At 44.2% G+C, this 23645-nt stretch overlaps 2 protein-coding genes across 5 annotated transcripts in view; one reads left to right on the top strand and one right to left on the bottom strand.

The window, feature by feature from the left end:
* The window catches only part of Stat3 (signal transducer and activator of transcription 3), a 55790-nt gene that overhangs the window by 29694 nt on the left and 2451 nt on the right, over positions 1 to 23645 (bottom strand). The gene's annotated exons all lie outside the window — the stretch shown is intronic.
* On the top strand, positions 4470 to 5291 carry LOC142859537 (eukaryotic translation initiation factor 2 subunit 3, Y-linked-like). Its single transcript, XM_075989709.1, is given in 4 exon segments — positions 4470 to 4904; positions 4906 to 4949; positions 5071 to 5161; positions 5163 to 5291. Coding segments are annotated over 4 exon segments (699 nt in total).

The following is a 23645-nucleotide window of genomic DNA, read 5'->3' as shown; positions in this document are numbered from 1 at the left end:
AGACCGAGGATGTTGCTCGGTGACACAGTGCTTACCCAGCATGCTCAGCACCCTAGGTTCCATTCTCAGCACCACAAACACCAACAAAAACAAAAAGCCCAGATTAATCTGAAGGACTTCACCAAGTTTGTTTTTTTTTTTTAAGCAGGAGCTGGCTCTGTAGCCCAGGCTAACCTTGAACTCCTGACCTCCCTGCTTCAGTCTCTGAGTACCAGGACTACAGAGTACACCATACCACGCCTGGCCTCCACTCAGTTCTAACTCAAGCATTTCTGTCTTCAAAATCACCTGAAGCCTGCGCTTTAGTAACCATTTCACTGAATGCCAGAACACACAAAGTGATCTGCCCAACAATTTGACTGCCAAATACCATCCTGGGTGGCAGAAGAGAAATCACGTCACTGCTACAGTGGGTGCTTCCTGCTCTGCTGGCTCCGTGAGGCTTGGGAGAGCACATCATCAATGAGAGTGTACAAGGGACAGGTAAGTGTCTGCGGTGGCTTGAATGAGAATGGCCCCCGTAAGCCCGGATGCTCAGATGCTTGATGATCAGTTACCAAAGTGTAACTTTGTTGGAGCGGGTGTGTCACTGGCAAAGGGCCTTGAGGTTTCAAAACCCACATCAGGACCTCAGGATGTAAAGCTCTCAGCTATGCTCCAGCACTGTGCCTGTCTGCTTCCTGCCATGATGACCATTGACTGACCCTGTAAAACTGGAAGCACGCCCTCAATTAAAAATACTTTCTTTAATAAGAGTTGTTTTGGTCAGGGTGTCTCTTCACAGCAACAGAATAGTAGTAACTACTAACTAAGACAGTGTGATCCTATTTTCCTTTTTTTTTTTTTTTTGTTTTTTGTTTTGTTTTGTTTTTCGAGACAGGGTTTCGCTGTGGCTTTGGAGCCTGTCCTGGAACTAGCTCCCTATTTTCTTTTATGTATACAAGAGTTTTGCTTGTATATTATGTATCTACACTGTGTGTGTGCCAGCAGAGCATTGAATTCCCGGGAACTTGAGTTATAGATGGCTGATGAATGGCCGTGTGGGTGCTAGAAACTTGAACCTACAAGAGCAGTAATTGCTCCTAACTGCTGAGCCATCTCTCTAGCCCCTACTGATCCTAGCTTCTCTAGCAACAGAGAAAAGGAAAATGAAACATCAAGTTACCAAAGACTTTCAAGACTTCTCAAAACAGGAATTTCTTAGCCCCTTGGGGCTAACCTACAACAGTAAGTCATAAGGAAAATAACTCAGGCCTAATGAGGAAGGATTACCATTAAATAAATCTTCATTTGTATAGTTCAATTGAGAGAAACCATGGTAATTATAGGGGATCACACACGAAAGGGGTTTATCATGCAACCTGGTAAACTTTCTAAGCTAAAGCATGTATTCCACATGTATGAACCTATGACACAGGAGATGGAAGATGAAGAGAGGGACAAAATTCAAATGTACACAAAACCCACAATAGAAAGTGATACAGAGTAATTTCTGAAGGCTTGTGTACTGGGACTTACCCACAATCCCTGCACTTGTAAGGCAAATAAGAGGCTCAGGAGTTTAAGGCCTGCCTCAGCCACACAGAGTTCAGTTCCAGCCTGAGCTACATGGGACCCTATCTTTTAAAAGAAAGACAATTCCTGTTCCATTTTACAATGTGTCAAAAAATTTCTCTAGGGGTTACGTATGTAGCCCTGGCTGGCCTCAACCTTACAAAGACTTGTCTGCCTGTGCCTCCTGGATGCCAAGACCGAAGGTGTGTGCCATCATGTCCAACATGTTATGGGAGAAAAAAAAAACAAAAATTGATGTGTTATCCATAGCTGAGGTGAGACATGTACCTTATTTGATTTAAAACATTTCAGATTAAAGGAGCAAGAGCATAGCGAACCTTTGGATTGAAAGTGACACGGCCAGACATGCCTCGTCAACCCCTAAGTGCACAGTCTAAGTTCAGGGCTGCCTGAGAAAGAGTCCAAGCTCCGGATGAAAAGCTATAGGAGACTAAATTTGTATAGAAGGTCACCTCCCCCAGTTGGGATTCTTCCAATCCCCCAAGCACATACTCCCTCCAATCTATGTAGCAAGAGGCAAAAGGACCAGAGGCTTGGGTGCAAACACTGTCTACCACACACAATCTGCTTCAGGAACACAACTTGACTGCTGAACACACCTCTATCCGCCCTGGAAGGATGGCTATAAACTTAAGTGACGTCACAAGTGAATAGAAGCTTTCCTACAGCTCCAGGTGTTCAGTGTTCCTGTGCTGTTCCTTCCGCCTCCATGTCACCAGCACTTAACATGAAATCCATTTCTCAGGGCCCCAAGAAGCCCAGAAACCTATCCCGGTTCATCCAATTAACAAGATGCTACCTGAGATGATCACAAAGTTTTCCCTGAGGTGCATTATAATGGACCCTTTTGTCATATCCTGAGGGAGGGAATTAGTATCTAGTGGCTGCATCTAAGGACAGGAGGGTTGGGCAATCAAATGTCGCCATACACATTTTGCACAGGATAGCTCTAGGCCCTAACACACTAAAGATGAAAAGGCATGCCTTCAATTCCAGTCCTTGGAGCGGAGATGCAGGAAGACCAGTCAGTTTAAAGTCATCCTCCACTAAGTGGTGAGTTTGAAGCCAGTTTGAGCTACATGAGACCCTATCTTAAAACACCAACCACCAATCAAGAGGGAAAAACTCACTAAGTACTATTCAAAATAAAGAGATGAAAGTCAGGAACCTTGGTTAAAGAACAACCCAAAACTGGAAGTGTAGCTGAGTTGGCGAAGTGATTGCCTAGCATGCATGAGGCACTGGGTAAAACTATTCCCAACACCGCATAAAACTAGCCATGGGGCACACATAAGCACTCAGGAGGTAGAGGCAGAAGGATCAGAAATGCAAGATTATCCTTATTGTATATTGAATTGGAGGACAGCCCCAGGCCACATGAAAAGAAAGAAAAAGAAGGGCAGTGACTATAACTAAATATCATATGCTACCTTTTACTAAAGGCTGGCATTGTCTTGAGCATTTGACATACATTCGCTAATTCATCCCATCTTCACACAAGCCTATGAGACAGAGTTGTTGGGGATTATTATTATTATTATTATGTGTGTGTGTGTGTGTGTCCCCAGAAGTCAGTCTTCAGGGAGTTGGTTCCCTCCTTCCCCTATGTGGGTGCTGGGATCAAACCTAGCCTGGCAGGCTCCGCAGCATCTTTACCCGCTGAGCCATTGCCCTGCTCAAACGTTGCATTTTTATCTTCATTTTACAGAGCAGAAATGGAGGCATAGAGTTTTATACAATTTGTCCAAGGTCTCACAGGTAGCAATAGCATGGAGTGGCATCCTAAGACAGGGTGCTGTCAGAAGGGCTGCTACTAATGTCCTCGGGGTTATAGTCGGGAATTTTCTAAGGAAGCCATGAGCCAAGCATAGTGCTAAACCAAAGCACTTTTCTAGTCTCCCAATAGACATAGGGTACCTGGGCTAAAGGGTCTGTTTGTTAGCCTTGCTGTGCCTGGTCACATCTTGGAGGCCACTGTAATGGTGTAGATCACAATTTAAATGGAATTCTAAACCTGGTGGTAGTGGTACATGCCTTTAATCCCAGCACTCAGGAGGCAAAGGCAGGTGGGTCTCTGAGATTGAGGCCAGCCTGATCTACAGAGCGAGTTCCAGGACAGCCAGTGGTACATAGTGAGACCACGTCTTAAAAACAACAAACAAGTAATTGAGGTTCAAAAGAGCAAACACACAGGGGTGATAAACAGTGGGTAAGGCATACAAGGCTTTGGACAAGAGTGGGCAACAGCAAGTGGTGTCAGGAGAGAAAAATGGGCTACATCAGGGTGGTTCTTCAAATACTTAGACATCTCTACACAGACTAAGTCCAGAGCCGCAACATCTACTTCTCAGTTCTGCCCCTTGGAATAATTCTTTCAGTACCTAGCTGCAGACTAGGGTATGGGCAGGATGTAAAAGTCAGGGCCTAGAAGAACAGGGCAGCACAGGATAGGATGAGAAAAGAAAGAGAAGAGAAGAGAGGAGGCACCAGGGGACCAAGTCAGATGAAGGCCAATCTGAATGTGAGGGTCAGAATCTGGTTTCCAGTAGGAAAGTTCCTCAGAGCGAAGTGAGTGGCTGAGAGGAAACCTGGGAACTCAGCAGAGACCTGGGCTCACTGCTGAATACAAAGAAGAATCCCCCAAAGCAGCTCAGTGGGGAAGAGAGCTGCCAAGCAAGCATGCAGGCAGGCTCAAGCATGAGACAGGATAGCTGGGGCAAACTGGGCTGCCAGCCTAAAAGAAATACAATGGTGAGCTCCAGGTCCCTCTGCATAACAGTGGAAGACAGGTGTTCTCACTCACAGGGCACCAGCAGACTTGACTTCAAACACAAAGCTATGAGGACGCATCGGGCATGCCTGGCAAGTATCTGTGAGCATTACTAAGGTGACCAATGGCCTACACGGCCCTGCTCCTGTCTCAGCTGCCACCTGCTTGCTGGCAGAACTCCAAGCACTCACTTGTTGATGACCTTCAGGGAGTTGTAGCTGGCAGTACTATTCTAAAAGGAGTGCTAAAGGTAGGCCAGGAGATAGAAGTGAGACCTGTTATTATTTCCAAAGATAGACAAGGAAAGCTCATGTGTAAAGCAATCTTTTCCAAAATTGGAAGACTTTTTATGGACCCTAAGGATCTTCAGTTTGCTGCCCCAGGTGGTCTCAGCGGAGCTGGAATGAAGAGCAACCCCACTCTGTGCAGAGCTGAGAGAACGGCCAGACAAGGGCTTGGTGCAGTTGGAGCTTTCCCTGAAATATTCACAGAGCTGGAAATTTCTCATCTCCTGCTTACACGTCTTCTGGGCGTACAAATTGAAGGAGACAAGAAAGCAAAAAAAGGTCCAAAAGCTGTCTAAGAATGAAGAAATAGCCGGGCAGTGGTGGCAGGTGGATCTCTGTGAGTTCGGGGCCAGCCGGGTCTACAAGAGCTAGTTCCAGGACAGCCAAGGTTTTTACCCAAAAAACAAAAAAATGGTGAAGTGCTTATAGTCAACATAGGATCCTATCAAGAGGAAGAAGAGTTAGTCCTGTCAAGGTTCATTTGGGCAAAATTGTTTTGACTAATCCTGTGGGCACAGAAGTAGGAGAAAAAAATTTCCCTTAGCCAAATAGTTGAAAAACATTGGTGTTTAACTGGTTGGGGTCAGATAAGAAGAGGCATGATGACTGAAAAATCCAAGTTAAACAATGCCTTGAGATGGAGTTGGAATTTCCCCTAATAGCGTAGGAGTATATTTTCAAATACTAGGGAATTAATTTCATAGCTTAGTAGTAGCTGGAAGAATATTCTCGTATTTTGACAATGAAAATAGGGCCTCCAGGTAAATGTGAAAAGCGAGATACTGTATACTATATTGGATTAAATCTACATTTTAGCAGAAGCATTCTAAAACGATGTCTAATTCATCAATCAGTCTGAACTGGAACTTCACTACAACCAGCCTTTGCTATAACACACCTAGCATGAATCTATCAAAAATGAAAATGGTTTCTCTTTTCGTGATTCATCTGTAAGTGGCTCCACAGTAAAGGAAAACTAGAGACCCACACTTTCCTCAAAGACCCACTCATTTGTCCTCCTATGTGTGATCTTTGGGATACTGAAGCTGCCTTACAGAGCTCAGAGCTGTGGCCGTGAGTCTTTAAGAGGTTTTTTTTGTTTTGTTTTGTTTTTCGAGACAGGGTTTCTCTGCAGCTTTTGAAGTCTGTCTTGAAACTAGCTCTTGTAGACCAGGCTGGCCTCAAACTCACAGAGATCCACCTGCCTCTGCCTCCCGAGTGCTGGGATTAAAGGCGTGCGCCACCACCGCCTGGCTTCTTTAAGAGTTTTTAAGGAAACTATTGACACATGTATTTGGTTGACTCTGAAGGGTTGAAGCATGAAGAACACATGGTTCTGAATCAAGCATTTATTGGTTATCTATGTGCCCATTTGGAGATGCTTTATACTAGCAATTCTGGCATGTGACTGAAAATACCGACTAGTTTACATAATCTCGTGGGAAATGAAGCCAGAATCTCTCGTCATTGATTTCAAGCATATATGTGAACATCAATTGTGTAAAGCACTGTACGTACAGGCATGAAAACAATGTACCTTGTTGCCTTAAAATTCACTTCAGATGGATGCAATGATTCTCAGCAAAACATGTACCTGATTTAAAGTTAGTCTAAGAAGAATTGGGGGCATGAATTTGCCACCTAAGAGCTCTCTTTCTAAACTCTCCAAAGATGAAATGTGTGTGCTAGTTTTTTATGGAGAAGTAGAACTAGTAAATGTGCAAATAACTGGATTCTCATAAGTCTCATTTCCTGATGACAAGAAGAGCCTTGGCTTTGGCTCACTAATGTGTCCCCTGCCCAGCACCCAGTGCGACATCCAGCTCACAGCAGAGGAACAAAACGCATGTGCAGTAGGGATGGATGAATCACTAGAGTGAATTGTTCTGCGTTATGGGGACCAGATTTTCTCAGGTTAGGCCAAGCTCCCAGCAAAAAAAGTATTCTTTGAGAAGTCTAACTCTTCCTGTTTTGTTGTTGTTTGAAAAACTCGAGAATGACTCTGTGGTGGTTTGATTCAGAATGGCCACAGAGAATCATGAGTCATAGGGAGTGGCACTATTAGAAGGTACAGCCTTCTTGGAGTAGGTGTGACCTTGTTGGAGGAAGTGTGTCACTGGGGATGGGCTTTGAAGGCTAGTGTGTCAGTCTCTTCCTGCTGTCTGTAGAACAGCTACTTTTCCAGCACCACGTCTGCCTGAGTGCCGCCATGTTTCCTGCCATGATGATATTGGACTAACCCTCTGAAACTGTAAGACAGCCCCAATTAGATGTCTTCCTTTGTAAGAGTTGCTTGGTCATAGTGTCTCTTTATAGCAATCCGACTGTAATTAAAACAGACCCCTAGAGGGATCTTTCAACAGAGAAAAGTTCCTCAACTCAAAAGCAACATTTCAAGGTTGGGGAAATGGCTCGGAAATGGGCTTGCCACACAAGCATATGGACCTATGTTTGGATCCCAGCGCACACAGTGTGGGTCTGTAAGCCAGTGCTTGGGAGATAGAGATACAGAATCTGAAATAAAGTTGACAAAGAAAATACAAACTTTGGAATTTCCAAGTCACAAGCCTATGATACAGTTCAAAGCTTATGGAGAGAAGAAAGAAAGTTCCCAAATTTATTCAAGTCGCTTTCCCTTTAAGTGACCCTAAGAAAGTCCTAGTCACTCAGTACAGGTCAATGTGGGCTGAAAATCCATATGCTCACACCTATAATATCAGCACTTGAGAGGCTGAGGCAGGAGGATGGCCATGAGTTCAAGGCCAGACTGGATTACAAAGTAAGACCCTGTCAAAGAGGAGGAGGAGGAAAGGAAGGAAGAGAGGGGAGGAAGGAAAGGAGAGAGCTAGGGAGGGAAAAAAGGGAGGAAGGAGGGAGAAAGAACTATTTCAGGTGTTTATGGTTACAGACACCTGCAATCCCAGTTCTCAGGAAGCTAAAGAAACATGAGTTTAAGGCAAAATCTTGTCCCCCATCTATAAAAATCAACAGTAAAACACAACTCCTTTCCCATCAAGTCAGCATGAGTTTGCAGTAGAGCCTCGCATCCAAGGATCTTTGTGGCAGATGAACAACCTGTCCCCTTCTTTCTTCTTCTCCTGAATGAGGCTAAAGCCACACCTATTCAGCATCAGTGCTAAAGGGGTTGAAATAACTGTTTTGTTTGTGGTGCTGAGGATTGAACCTAGCCCTGGCAAGCTGGGGAAGAGCTCTTCCACCAAGTTAAATCCCACTCCCACCCATCCCACCCCATTCTTTTAAAACTCACTAAATTGACCAAGCTCGTCTTGAAATCACTCTGGAGTCTAAACAGGACTTGAATTTTAAATCCTCCTGCTTCAGCCTCCTAAGTAGCTGAAATTTCAGACCTATGCCAACAGGCTGACTTGATATTAAATCGCCAATGCCTCCGTCAGATTCTCCAGAAAGGAGAAAGGTTCTCCAGAGCCCACTACCTTTGCAAGAAATACAAGGCAGGCAGGCAGGCAGGCAGGCAGGCAGGCAGGCAGGCAGGCAGGCAGGCCACCTGCAGTCGCTTGATCTTCGATCCCAGGCCAGGCACTGGCTATGAAATGGAGACAGTGCACCTCATCAACGCCTCTCAGATGATACCCCAGATGTCAAGTAGCAGAGACAAGCCCCCCCTGCTGTGCCTACCAGAATTCCTGCCTACAGAACCGGTGGACACAATAAAACGTTTGTCTCTTAATCCACTGAGTTAGGGTTGTTCATTGCATTTGTTCATTCCCGTTGATTTCCATGGCATTTCTGCCAACCTAAGGACTGACTGTGATCTTTACAGGGTCCAACTTTCATTAGAAAATATTTCACAGTTTTACAGGAACAGGCTTTGCTGTGAAAGCTCTTTTAGTATAAACCTGTTTTCTCTGCAGCTCTCGCCCTCGAAATGGCTCATCCAGTCTTGCTCCTTCAAACCACACTCTTGCCCCATCCTTTCTCATGAACGACAGCGGCCTCCTCAACACCGCCACTTAGATGAGTAAGTCTTTGTAAGAGTAGTTGAGGCTGCTCAGAGGCTACCTCAGGAAAGGAAAAAACAAAAGAAAGAGTATAATCGTGGCCTCCATAGATCAAAATGAAAAATGCACACTTTTCCCTGAAGTTTCCTAGCCGCTATGGATTTCGGGCAGGTGTAAAGGACTCCACTGGCTAACTGACCACCTGTGTGACTCTACCAGGTACCTTGCTGAGCCCAGGAAAAACAGGTAAAGAATCCAGGACCCCAGTTAGGACAAGAATGAATGCCTGGCAGCTTCATGTAGCATCTAATAAGCTAAGTGTTCCCCCTAGAGGTATGCAACCTTGCTCCTACTAAGATACTAAATACTGTTTTGACAGCCCTATGGACAAGAGAAAGTGGGCTCGGGGCTACTCTAGGAAGCCTGTTCCAAAAAGATAGCAGGGCTACAAGAGAAACGGCCATTCTGGAGAGGAAGGGGCAGCCAGTCTAAGCAGAGGGAAGGAACGGCATGTGCAAAGGAATGGCGCGTATCTTCTGGGTGAGCATGACCCAAAAGCCCGCAACATGACACATGGACAAAGAATGAAAAATAAGATGACAGTGGACAAGAGAGAGAGATCAACAGACTTCTAGAATCCAGAAAATGCAGGGATGGTAACTGAGCTAAGACAATGGAACGGATGTGCCTGTGCATCTCCTGCTGCCTGAAGAAGTATGGTGTACAACCTCAAACAGCTCAAAGCTGGAGGTGGGGGGGTCAAAAGTGGGGGAAATCACTGAAAAGTCTACATGAACTCTACGGTAACACATGCCTGCAACCCCAGCCCTTGGAATTAATACAGGAAAATGGTGAGTTCAAGGACAGCCTAAGCTATGGCTACACAGTGAAACCAGGTCAAGGTGTGAAAGGGGGAGTAAGAAAAGGGGGGTAACTCCTAAAGCCTGAGGCAGGATTACAAGGCTGAGGCTAGCCTGGGCAATTTATCAAGACAGGGAAGGAAGGAGGGAAAGAAGAAGAAAGGAAGAGGTGGGGGCAGGAGAAAGGGAGAAGGAGACAAGGGGGGTGGAGAGAGGTGGGAGGTAAAGGTATTTTAGGACTGACAGGAAAGTAGTACTTAGAAGAGGTGTGGCCTGAGACACACTCCAGGCCAGCTTCTGGTCTTTCTTTTGAGGAGATTGCCTTTGCATCTGAAGGTTTCCCTTTTTACTGGAGAGCTCCCGTTTACCCAGAAGTTCTAGATGTTTTGTACAGGAGCAATTTTAGCATCTCTGCCACAGAAGGGACATGACAATCGAGAGGAGTTGAGAAACCATGAGGGGCGAAACCAAGACTCACTGACAAGCTGACTGGAAGCAGAAGTGAGGGGAGAACGCAGCCAAGGGTGCCTGCTAAATTTCTGCCTCACATGGTGTGGGGTTTGGATGAGAATGGTCCTCACAGATTCATGTGTTTGAACACTAGGTTCTCAATTGGTAGACCTGTTTGGGAAGGACTGGGAGGTGTGGCTTTATTGGAATAAGTACATCACTGGAGGAGGCAGGCTTTGAGGTTTCAAAAGACTAGCACCACTCCCATATTCTCTCTCTCTCTCTCTCTCTCTCTGCCTTGTGGTTATATCTCAAGATGTAAGCTGTCAGCTACTTGAGTGCCATGCCTCCCTTCCTCAGCCCTCTGAAACCATAAACCCCAAACTAATTGTTTTCTTTTATAAGTTCCTTTGGCCATGGTGTTTTATCAAAGCAATAAAGCAACAACTATGATAGTAGACCAAGATTACCATTTATTTCAATGTTGGACTAAGAGAGAGGCACAGACTTTCAGAGAGAAAGCTATAGGATTTAGTTTTCGACAGGACGATCAGGAGGGCAGTGCACACAAGGACCCATGGGGAAATGCCAGGAAAACAGCAGAAGGCAGGTGCTAGGAGCCCACAGGTGTGGAGCCTGGTGATGCCCACCTGGCGGTCATCATCAGAGTCATGGTCAAAGCAATGGCTAAGTAGCTCAGTCAGTAGAGTGCTTGCCTCTCATGCAGAGCAGTGGGTTTCCTCCCAGCCCTGTGACGGACACACATCCACATCAAAGGAGTGGCTGAAATAACCTACAAGAGAGCATAGTAAGGGAAGAGAACCCCACCCAGAGAGACCAAAGGCACTTCAACCTTTGAGTTCAGGGAAACGATGACAAGGAAGAACACCAGGAAATGCCTGCAAGATTCAAGGAAAGGGGCTGGATGGATGACTCAGCAGTTCAGAACACTGCCACTGTTCTAGAGAACCTGGGTTTGATTCCCAGCACCCACATGGTAGCTCACAACCATCTGTAACTCCAGTTCCAGGGAATCCAACATCCTTTTCTGGCCTCTGTGAACCACATGTACATGATGCAGACATACATGAGCGCTAAATGGAATGGCTCAATGGTTAAGAGCACTGACTTCTTCCAGAGGTCCTGAGTTCAATTCCCAGCAACTACATGGTGGCTCACAACCACCTATAATAAGATCTGGTGTCATCTTCCGACCTGCAGGGACACACGCAGACAGAATACTATATATTCTTAAAAAAAAAACCTATAAAACAAAAATAATTTTAAAATTTTAATTGAGCTGGGCGGTGGTGGCGCACGCCTTTAATCCCAGCACTTGGGAGGCAGAGGCAGGCGGATCTCTGGGAGTTCAAGGCCAGCCTGGTCTACAAGAGCTAGTTCCAGGACAGGCACCAAAGCTACAGAGAAACCCTGTCTCGAAAAACCAAAAAAAAAAAAAAAATTTAATTGAAAAAAAAAACAACCCAAGACTCCTTGGAAGGCTGTCTTCTCACTTTTCTCCTTTAATCTTACCCCTTCCCCTCCAAAAATAAAAAAATCCAGGAATTAAAAGGGGCCCAAGAGGGCCAACAAGATGGCCCTACAGGTAAGGGTACTTATTGTAGAAGCCGGTGACCTGAGTTTAACCCTGAAACCTACATGAAGGTAAAAGGAGAACCAATGCCACAAAACTGACCTCTGACCTCTACCCACACACCAAGTACCTGCATGCCCCCAACACATACACATGTGATAATAAGTATTTTAAGTTAAAAGGAAAAACAGCCCAAGAAGAAGAACTCTAGAAAGGGATTCTTCTCTCTCAAAAGATTATTATAGAGGTCGGGAATGTGGCTTGCTGTCAAATGCTTGCCCAGGGTCCCATCCTTAGCACTAATTTAAGGCCAGTTTGTTCTACATAGCTAGTTGGAAGATACATAACAAAACCGTGTCTCAAGAAAAAACACTCCCACGTCAGCAGTAGGATTGCTACAAGTTTGAAGACAGCCTGGTCTACAAATTGAGTTCCAGGCCAGTCAGTGCTACACAGGGAACCCTGTGTTAAGGAACCAAACCAGAATAAAATGACTAACAATGAAATGAAAGCTGGGCAGGATCCGAGTCAGCAAAACTCATCAAGGCTCAGAAAGGATGGGCTCCCAAGGAGGAGCCAATCATAATTCAGGCGACAGGTCAAAGGGCAGAGATGCGGGTCTAAACAGAAGTGTCAGCATCTAAGTGCGTAGTGGACTAAGCCTTCTGCCCAGCCTTATCTAAACATAAGGCAGCTAAAGGTTAAAATTAATATTACCCGCATTGTGTGGTGAGACACAAATATTTCACTTCCTTCTTCCCAGTTCACTAACTGCACGTTTCCCAGCACTAGTGTCTGCATGAGACTGAAGTCTAGAACAAGAAGAATAAAAAATTGCATAAAATATTCTTTTTTTTTTTTTTTGGTTTTTCGAGACAGGGTTTCTCTATGGTTTTGGAGCCTGTCCTGGAACTAGCTATTGTAGACCAGGCTGGTCTCGAACTCACAGAGATCCGCCTGCCTCTGCCTCCCGAGTGCTGGGATTAAAGGCGTGCGCCACCACCGCCTGGCTGCATAAAATATTCTAAGGAGAAGAGCTGGGGACACAGCTCAATCTAACATGTGTAAGACTGTGAGTTTCACAAAGAAAAGATAAAATGTATCCAAGGAGTACTGTGGATATAGGTCAGTGTGTTGTAGCCTTAGCACAAAAAATAAATAAATAAAAAAAAAATAAAAAAGTATATGTATGCTCAGATATCCAAAATATACTGAGAATACTTTTAAAACTCTCAACAATAAAAAAAAATACACATCTCAATTTAAAGCTGGGTGAGAGATGGGCCTGGTAGAGCAAGCCTCTAAGCCCACCTACTGGAGAAACTGAGGCAGGTGCTTCCCAAGATCATGTCCTGTCTGAACCACAATGAAACTTGTTAGCCAGGCCAACTCAGTAAGCCCTGCTCTCAAAAAGGAACGGAGGTGCATCTCGGTAGTAGAGAGCACTTACCAGTATGTGGACCCTAAATTCTTTTTTGTTTAGTTGTTTGCTTGTTTTTTTGAGGCAGGTTTTTTCTGTGTAGCCTTGGCTGTTCTGGTACTCTCTATGTAGACCAGGCTGGCCTCGAACTCACAGAGCTCTACCTGCCTCTGCCTCCTGAGTACTGGAACTAAAGGCATGCGCCACCACACCCAGATATAGTACCCTAAATTCAGTCCCCCTTGTACATCAAAAAGAAATGAAACAATCTGGAGAAAGTCTGAACAGACAGCACATCAAACAGACAAACAGATGGCCAAGCATATGAAAGGAAGTATATCAGATGCCACTAGAAGACTGCAAATCAAAACAGTAACAGCCCATAGCAGCCCAAACTATGAAGTAGGCAAGATGCCATTTGGGTAAACGGGCTCATACACCAAGGGAAGGGCCATACAAGTCAGTATTACTCAGCAATGAAGAGAAATGGGCACCAAACCAAAGACAAGAAGGAACCTGAATCCACTGTTTAGTAAAGAAGGCAAACTGGAGAGGCCACTGTACCATTAAAGGTGGTAAAACTATCTAAAAGGTTACTGTTTGGATGATGACAGTCATATTAATATTCTGTAAGACTGAACTATGGAGATAGTAAAAAGGATAACTAGTTAGCAGGGGCTGCAGGAGGGGTAGATAGGTGGATAGGTAGAGTGTTTGGCTTTGGAGACAGTGTCTACTTTAAATGATACTGCAGTGGTGGGTATACACCACAGGTTTGTGATAATCCACAAAGTGGCGGGGCACTGAAGTGCACACCTGTAATGCCAGGACTCAGGAATCTGAGCTGGATAGATCTCACATCTACGTTCACAATGGAGACCATGTCTCCGACACTAACAAAGAGCAGGGAACAGGGAACAGAGTAAACTGTGCTCTTTGCTACTAACAATGCATAGCTGTCTTTATCAGTTGCAACAAACGTATCCTGCAAATGCAAGGTGTTAACAGCAGAGAAACTGAAGAGGGAAACTAGGAGGTTTTCTACCTCAAGTGTCTGTCAACCTACCTGTGTCCTAGCACTCCGAAAGCTGAGACAGGAGGATTGCCATTAGTTTGAGGCCAGTGTGGACTGTAAACATTGAGTAACAGACCTACCAGAGCTTAATAGCAAGACATTGCCTCAAACAAACTTATGTGTGTGTGTGTGTCTGTGTCTCTGTGTGCGTGTATGTGAGTGTATGTTTGAAATGTATTAATTTAACTTTATGGAAAGCTTTAAAAGAGACAAGCCTAGAGCTGGGGATATAGCTCTGCTGGTAGAGCACACAAGAGGCCTTGAGTTCGGTCTCTAGCACCACGTAAACCAGACGTGGTGGCATGGGCTGTAATCCCAGCACTTGAGAAGTAGTGGTAGACAAATCTATGAGTTCAAAGTCAGTCTGTTCCAGTCCAGCAAGGGCCACCACAAAATGAGACAAAAACCAACCGAACAAACAAACAAAAAACCAAGGTCATTCTCAGCTATACAATGAGGCCAGCCTGGGATAAAGACCCTGTCTCAAAACAAAAACAAAACCCAGCACATCAGTTTTAACCCCAGAAAGGTTAACTACACAAGCTTTTCTACTACATCTTATCAAAATCAATGAACATACCAAGAAAAAGAAGTGAGAGCAACTAATGGTCTCGTCCATTAGGTTCCCACACAGAGCGCGACGGCTCCGGCTCCGTAGCAAAGGTGCCGCTCCCAAACCTTAACACCAAAATTCAACCTTAGGGACCCACATGATAGGAGGCAAGAACGGGCTCCTCTGACCTCCACGTGAGGGAAACATACACTCCAATTAATTAATTAAAAAACCAAGTCTTTTGTTTGTTTTTAAGAAAGATATGCCAATACTAAAAAGAAACACTATCCAGGTTTCTGGGAGAGCTAGTAGCCTAAACTCTAAGACTCCCACAGCACAGAATGTGGCCTGAAGCAAGAATTCACGTGGGAGAGGGAACCCTGAGGGGGACAAGATAACGCCAGCAAGCCCCCAGTAAAAGGCCTCCCATTTTAAAGAGAGGAACAGAAAAGTGAAGCTACTGACTACAGCAGATAAGATCTAACAAGCATCTTTTCCAAAGAGTACAATCACAAGAAAAAAAAATCTTCCTTTGTTTTAGGAAACAAAGAAAAGTTAATAATAGGGGGCTGGAGGACCTGGGTTCAATTCCTAGCACCCACATGGCAGCTGACAACTGTCCAGAACTCCAAGATCTGACACCCTCATACAGAGATACATGCAGGCAAAATACCAAAGTACGTAAAATAAATGAATTATTTTTTTTAAAAAGGTTAATAATATGTCTGACTTAAGTCCACATTTCTTACAAAAGTGAACTGCAATTCTACATCAGAATTATCTTAAAAAAATTAGAGCCGGGAGGTAGTGGCACACGCCCTTAATCCCAGCACTCAGGAGGCAGGGGCAGGGGGATCTCTGTGAGTTCATGCCCAGAACATGAGCTCCAGGACAGCCAGGCTGTCACACAGAGAAACCCTTTCTCAAAACTGTCTCAAAAAAAAAAAAAAAAAAAAAAAAAGGAAAGAAATCAGCCAAGTGTTGAGAAGCTATGAGCAAAGGCTCCTGAACACCAGCCAACAAAACCAGACTAAACCCTAATCTGGTGTCTGGTGGCGTTTGGTTTGGTCGATCATAACCAGCTCAAGAGTCATTCTCAGGGACGTAAACATCAGGAAAAATCAAGATAAAAAGAAATCTCCAAAGCATTTTATCTTCAAAAGAGTAATTTCTAAACCTCTGGACTAATCTGAAGAATTTATGGCCCTTGTAAAAGTTTCTCAAACTAAGGACCAGTCTGTTTGGTGATGCCTGGCAGAGTGCTTGAAATGGCCCTAGATCATCTTAATCAGAGCCAGAGAATCAATATCTCTCCCCCACCACACCTCCTCAAATAACACAAGAATGCATTGTTCTTAGGACTACCTATGACCTCAAAACTTGAGAACAAAGTTTTGTTTACAGAGACCAAATGTATTAAATATGTCTAAGAACATACTTGTAATCCCAGCACTAAGGAGTCAGAGACAGGAGGATTACTACAATTTTGAAGCCAGCCTAAGATATTCATGGGTACTGGGGATACAAGTTCTTGACTCAAAACACTAAAAAGGAAAAAAAATACCTCCTAGATATCATCTATCAATAGAAATTCTATGTATATGACAGACAGAGGCCCCATGCCCGTCTATCTCAGCACTCTGAAGCTCCCTAAATTCAAGGCCAGCTTTGGTTACACAGGAAAACACTGCTTCAGACAGACAGAATTCATTTAGACAATTAACTCAATGCGTATTAGCACAAGCAGCAGTGATGTCTGATGAAACAAAACCACATTTTCCGAAGGGGCAGAAATTAGTGGAAAAAGTGGCACCATTCAAAATTTCACAAATCTAGGGCTGGTGAGAGGGCTCAGCAGGGAAAGGTGCTTGTGCAAACACATCTGGCAACGCAAGTTCCAGCCCCAGAAACTTAATAAAAGCGGAAGGATAAAACTGACTGCACAGCATTGCTCTCTGATCTCCACAGGCCTACCCAAGCACATCACCTGTGCACACACAGACTCTTAATAATAAATAATGCATTTTTAAAAACAGAACATTTTAGAAATCTAATTTCTGGCACAATGGAAAAGTGTTAAAGCTGGGTGTGCTGCCTCAAGCTTGTGATCCCAACACCTGAGACGTGGAGGCAGCAAGATCAGGCGTTCAAGGCTAACTAACCCAGGCTACTGTCAGCAAGTGTGAAGCCAGCCTAAGAGGAAGGGAAGAAGGGAAGAAGGGGCCTTTGGAATCTCATAGCTGCAGCACATGTCGGCTGCAGTATGTTTTGGTTGAGGTACTCCAGCGAAAGCCGGCTTCATAGAGATGTGGCAAACAACAAAGAGAAGATTGTCTATCCAGTCTTTCAATGCTGCTCAAAATATTGGTAGGGGGTAGTTCCTCAAAGACCAGGCAGGTGTAGACTGTGGGGTCATTCACAGTTACATTAATATCTACTCTACCTTGTACTTTTTATATAATATCCCCCTGTGTGTTTTTGTAATATACATTAGTGGCTTTTAGAAAACATTGGTTTTAAGATTTACAAATCTTCCAAATACTGGTACATTTTATTCTCCACCATGCCCCCCAAAAAAATCATTTGTTAACGCTAAAGAGTTACATTTATTAATTATCAGGAAACTATCAAATACAGGTATGAGTTTTCTCAATTTTTGTTTTGGTTTTGGGGTTTTTTTGGTGGGGGTGGGTTGTTGTTTTTCGAGACAGGGTTTCTCTGTAGCTTTGGAGCCTGTCTTGGAACTCTCTCTTGTAGACCAGGCTGGTCTCGAACTCACAGAGATCCACCTGCCTCTGCCTCCCAAGTGCTGGGATTAAAGGCGTGTGCCACCACTGCCCGGCTGAGTTTTCTCAATTTTTAATTTTTACTCCTAAGCTCAATTGTTACATTTTTTTCTCTCTTTTTTTTAAGTTTACAAATTGCAACACACATTGCCAGTTTTCCCCCTTGGTTAAGCAAACACCGTCTCTCATTTTTGAGGCAGTGTCTACCACATCCCAGCTGTCATCCTTTCAGGGCCTTGCACAGTTTAGGCATGCGCTGGACCAGGCTGTACCCCGAGCCCCTACAGAACACTTCTGATCCAGAGCACCCAATTGCTTCTGCAGAAAAAGCGATCACTTTCTAATGAACACGCTCCACTCTGAGAGCAGCTCTGACAAAGAACATAGAAGGATGGACATTTATTTATTTAAGCAGTCAGCATTTTGAGATAGGCTCCCATTCTATAGCCCTGGCTGGCCCAGTACTTGTTCTGCAGCCCAGATGCCCTCAACCTCACCAAGATCTCCTGTTTCTGCCCCCCAAGTACAAGGATTTCAGGGTGGCCCACCACATGTGGCTTTTACAATGGCTTTGGGGTCACAGCAAAACTGAGCGGAGTACAGCACTCCCAATACCTCCAGGCTGGGCCACAGGTGCAGCATCCCCCACTGTAGACACTTTGAGAAAGGGATCTCTTCATGGCTCCATGACCCTGAGAATCTTCCATGCGGTCATAAGAGCTCACCGGCATCCCCACACACAGAAAACTCGTCAGTGCCCTATACAGAGCCTACCCTACAGGGTCCTTTGTCACAGGTAATTAGGAATAAGCATCAAGGAGACTGAGGCAGGGGAATACTGAGTCCTTTGGGCTAGAGAGTAAAACCTATTAAAACAAAATATCCATACACACGTACACATTTATATACGTGCATGCTACAGAATTCTTTAATTATCCCACTCCCTTTTATGCAGAGGTTTATTTTGACGAATGTGAAAGAATTTGTTTTTCCTACATAACTTGACAACAAGAAGACCACAGCAAGAATGATTGGCCAGGGAAAAGTCGTCCTTACATTAAATATTTATTGCATCTAAACCACAAGTAGGAAAAAAATTTCAAAGGCTAACTATTTTAATGATAACTCACATTGTTTGGTTTACAGGAAAGGTAATTACACAGCTTGTATTTGGGTTTTGAGGTTTTTAGGATTTCATGGGGGTGGGAGGGGAAGGAAAGGGAAAAATCTAATGCATTTAGATTCTGCCAGGAAAAAAGTAAAAGAAGAGACTGTTAAAAGCAAAACAACATCAGTATTAGAGAAGGTGCGGGGAAACCCGCATTTCAGGAAGCTTTCACCTTAGCAGGTGCCAAGTCCAGACTCAAAGGCGCAAACTCTCATAGCGAGAGCAGGAGGTTCGGACCGCAAACTATTAAAATCAATCAGCCGTCGGGAAAGCAGGTGACTACACCGACGGGGGGCAGGGTTTCCCTTCCCTAATCCCGATCAGTTTTCAGAAATGGCGTCTACAAAAACTACCCAAACATCCCCCTAATAATCTGCAGCCCTCCTCCACGATGAGGAAGCCATTATTTATGAGACGTTTTACTTTCTCTTTCAAGCACGGCCGACTTCCTCCTGCCCCACACTGGGCCGAGGGGTTGGATGGGTCGCTGGTTCTTTCCTGTCCCCTGCAACTCAAAATTAAGGAGGCGAATGAATCTGGTTCATACGGAAGCCAAGTCTTCCATCTGTAATGCCACTCTGAACACTTACTCAGCGATCAAAGAAAAGTTACGGTGACAGAAAAACAAAGCTTTACAAGTTCAGCAATGGACATCCATGAACATCTGCACATCCATACACACCCTCACACACGCTTGTGCACACACACGTACAGATGTGAAGAGAGACAGGGCAGCTGCATAGCACACAGCAAATCAACTTCTTAAAGGTCATTCATGTGTGTATCCACCTGGATTCTCCTCCCATCTTCCTCCCTGCAAACCAAATTCTACTATCAGGCTCCCGAATCTGTACTAACTAATGTGGTGGCTTCTGCCTGTAGCCCCAGCTACACAGGAAGCTGAAGCAGGATCTTTATATCTTTTTAAAATATAAATATAGCCGGGCGGTGGTGGCGCACGCCTTTAATCCCAGCACTCGGGAGGCAGAGGCAGGCGGATCTCTGTGAGTTCGAGACCAGCCTGGTCTACAAGAGCTAGTTCCAGGACAGGCTCCAAAACCACAGAGAAACCCTGTCTTGAAAAACCAAATAAATAAATAAATATATAAATATAAAAGAAAATATAAAAGCTGACCCATTTTCCTCATCTAATTCAAAACAGGACTCCTCCTGTTAGCTTAAAAAAAAAATTCAACCCTAACCACTCTTCTACCCTTCAACTATTCAATAGGGAGGCAGAGGCAGGCAGAAAATCTCTGTGAGTTTGATGCCAGTTTGATCTACACAGTGAGTTTCAGGGTTGCCACCATCAAAGCTACATACTGAGACCCTGTCTCCATATAAACAAATAAATATATAAAAGGAAAAAAACAAATTAAAAATTTCAAATTTTTATGGTACAGGAGACTGAACCCAGAGCTCGCGCACGGCAGGTATGTGCTCTACCACCAAGCTGTATCTCTGGCCCTTTTTTCAAAAATCTGAGACAGAATGCCAGCAAGTTCCAGGCCTTCAGCACTGCTGGGGTTACAGGTGTGTCTACCTGTGTGCACGCACACACCATGTGACAGATATGAACTTCAGTGGACTGCTTGTGGAAATCGGTTCTCACTTTCTACCACATTAGGTTCCGGGAATCTATGACTACTCAGGTGGTCAGGCTTGGTGGCAAGCGCCTGTACCCACAGAGCCAGGCCACCGGCAACACTCACCGGCCACCGCCCATTTCTCAAGACAGTGTCTCACACAGCCCTGGCTGGCCTCATACTCCCACTGTAGTCTGAGATGACCTTAAACTCTGAGCTTCTGTCTCCACCTCCCAAGTGTTAGGATTTACAGGAGTGTGCCACTATGTCGGGCTTACTCAGTCTTAGGGATGGAAGTCAGAGTTACATGCATGAGAGACGCATTCTAACAACTCAGACATGTTTCCAGCCTGTAGCAGTACTTCTTATAGGATGAAAAACTCCAAGGGACTATTACTGAGTAGTGATCATCTTCTTATGTGTTGACTATTACTTAAAATAAATGGAGTGGAAGCATAGATCTTTGAAGGTGCAAAGAGGTTTACCATAAGGGCCTCTGTGTAACAGGAATTGACAGTCTGCCATGTCTATATCTTTATGTGAAAGGCTCCGTCTCCTCTCCCACAGTGTAAATCCCCGTCCCTATTCATTTAGTTTATTTCCCAGTAGATCAAAATCTCCCAATTACTCTTTCTTTCCTCCGGGTCACTAATGGTATCATGAATCATAACTTGCCCGACTTTGTAGCTAAGAGAGAGACTGCAGATTTTAACAATAATAATTAATAGTATTTGAATATTAGCTATATGCTAGGCACTATGCAAAACACCTTATAACAAATTATCTTCTTAATCTTCACATCTGCTCTGTGAGTGGGCCTAGTGGGCAGTTTGTGAACAAAGAAACCGAAACTAGACAAGTTAAAGCACCCAGCCTAAGGACAAAGAGGGAGCCTGGCCTCACAGCAATCTTTAAAAAGCCCCCACAACCATATGCGTCAAAACCCTCCAGCACATTACCCAAGTGCTGGCAGTTCGGAGAGCTCAAAATGTGAGCTTCTTGACTGATGCAATTAAAAGGTCAAAGGTCAGATAAATTGCTCAGTGGTTAGTAAAGTCATTCATTTACCACAGATAGAGCTAGCAGGAAGAAAAGCCAGGGTCTAAACATCATTTTCTTCTGGGGATAGAGATTTGCTTTCCATATTATTTTGTTGAGCTGTTAAAATGATTTTCAATAAATAGATCCAAGATAAACGGGTAAGCTTTAAGAAGTGTCTAGAGAAACACACATTGAATTATTAGCAGGAAGACAAGCTTAGCTTTTTACAACAGTGTAAATTACTTTTATGAAAAGAACACAACTTACTGGAAGGACATTTCAAGGCAAAGGAGCAAGAGGTGTGGTTCTCTGGCCCCTCCCTCTGCTTCCTTCTCCTAGATTAAGAGCTTCTACTTATAGCCCCTGAACACACAGTGCTGTTTTAAGCTCTGCACAACCATGCTTCTTCCACCTTGCATGCACCTGTTCCCTGCTCTGCAGAAGCTCAGGCGGTCTCCTGTGCCCTCACTCCTGAAGAGAACGAACCCCTCTTTTCTTGGACCTTACTAAGGCCTTAGATACTCAGGACACTTGCTATGGACCAGTACAATGTAAACATCTTAATGAATTTGCTTCGTTTTGAAATGGGGTCTCTCTGTATAGTTCAAGCCAATCCAGAACTCGCAATGCCCCTGCCTCAGCCTCCTAACTGCTGGGATTATAGGCATGTGCCACTGGGCCTGTCTCTCTTCTTTCTTTTTTTAAACAGATAAGAAAACTGAGGCTCAGATTCTAACTGGGAAGCAGCCAACCCAGGATCCAAACCCAGATTTCTTTGCCTCTGCAGCTTAGTCTTAAGCCACTGTTCAGTCCTGAGTCTACACTACAGTAGCACACGCCCTGGTCCCCATGGGGGAGAGGGAGCACAAAAAGCTATTACCCACTGCTTCTTAAGTTGCATAATAATTGGGGTGAGATTTTTGAATATTCATTATCCTCAGACACTGCCTAACTTTGATTTTTTTGTTGGTGGTGCTTTGATCTTGTTTGGTTCATTAACACACTGTTCTCTACATAGCCCTGGCTGGCCTGGGACTCAATCTGTAGCCTTAGCTAGCCTCGAACTTGCAGCAATCCTTCTGCCTTTGTGGGAGTGTTTTTTCTTGAAACAGGGTTTTGCTACGTATATAGCCTCCAACTAGCTATGCAGAACAAACTGGCCTTAAGTTAGTGATGGTCCTCCTGCCTCAGCCTCCCAAATACTTAAATTACAAGCATGTACCATCATACCTGGATCTGCCTAGCTCTTTTTGTTTTTTATTTTTTGTTTTTGAGACAGGGTCTTATTCTTTACCCCACACAGGCCTGGAATTCACTACTGAAGCCTAAATGAACTTCAAGCTCAGCAATTTTCTTGCTTCAGAACTTACCCACATACTAAAATGACAGACATGAGCCAGCAGGGCCAGCCTCTGCTTAATATTTTTGTTTTTGTTTGTTTGAGTCAGGGTCTGACTATGTAGCCTTCACTGGCCTGGAACACAGTTTATAGACCAGGCTGGCCTTGAATTCTTAGAGATCCAACTGCCTCTGCCTCCCAAGTGCTGGGATTAAAGACATGTGCAACCAGTATGGCTCACTGCTTTGAGCACACGCATGTGCATATGTGCATGTCTGTGTGTGTGTGTTAACCTGAATAAAGTTATACCAAACCTAACATGAAAAACGAAAACCATACTAGAAATTCATTCTCCCAAATGTTACTCCTTTAAACAAATTATTTCTATGAATTTACCACTAAATATAATCTGGTCATTCCAACTATTTATACCACAGTAAGCCAAGGCTTTCAAGCAGGACATTTTTTCACCACCAAAGACAGCAAGGCAGCAACATCATCCTACTGTGTCTCTTTGAGGTTGATCCACGACACTGGGAGTCCTTCAAGATTTGGGGTTGTCCTGCAAGTACTCCTTAGATGAGTACTTTAAAAAAGACCTGAAAGTTTCACTAGAACTTTAAAATACAAATGACGCAAAAATGTGTTCCATGGTAGAACACTTGCTTAGCAAGATGGGTTCCATCCCAACAGTATGAGAGAGAAGGGAAGGGAGGGGGGAGAAAGTAGGGAGGAAGGGAGACACAGGTGTGATGCCTTACTCTCTTTGATGACATTAACTTGCAGTATTCCTTGATAAAGCATTTATCAAGTTGCCCCAACAGACTGTACATTCTACAAACAAGACATACCCTATGTTTCTTGGCAGCTTCCACAAAGAGAGTACATATCCACTGAGCTGTATGCCATCTCTCTCAGAAAGCATCAGGAAGAAACTGCTGGCTTGAGCATCTCGAATGGTGTTCACCACTTCTGCCCTTCTCACATTTGAATGTCAAGACAAACAAAAGCCAAAAGGAAAGGAACTTTCTGCAGACAGAAATGACCACTGACCACAAGACTCTGTCTTAAATGTCACTGAGGTCACAACTACCCTTTACCTAAAATTTGCCTAAACATCTCCATTAATAAATAGCTTAAGTTTAATAGTAAATTATGATA

The sequence above is a fragment of the Microtus pennsylvanicus genome, chromosome 11, assembly GCF_037038515.1.
Source record: "Microtus pennsylvanicus isolate mMicPen1 chromosome 11, mMicPen1.hap1, whole genome shotgun sequence".
In the NCBI taxonomy this organism is placed as follows: Eukaryota; Metazoa; Chordata; class Mammalia; order Rodentia; family Cricetidae; genus Microtus; species Microtus pennsylvanicus.
Note: the sequence above shows the minus strand (reverse complement) of the source record. Positions and strands in the feature narration are given on the sequence as shown.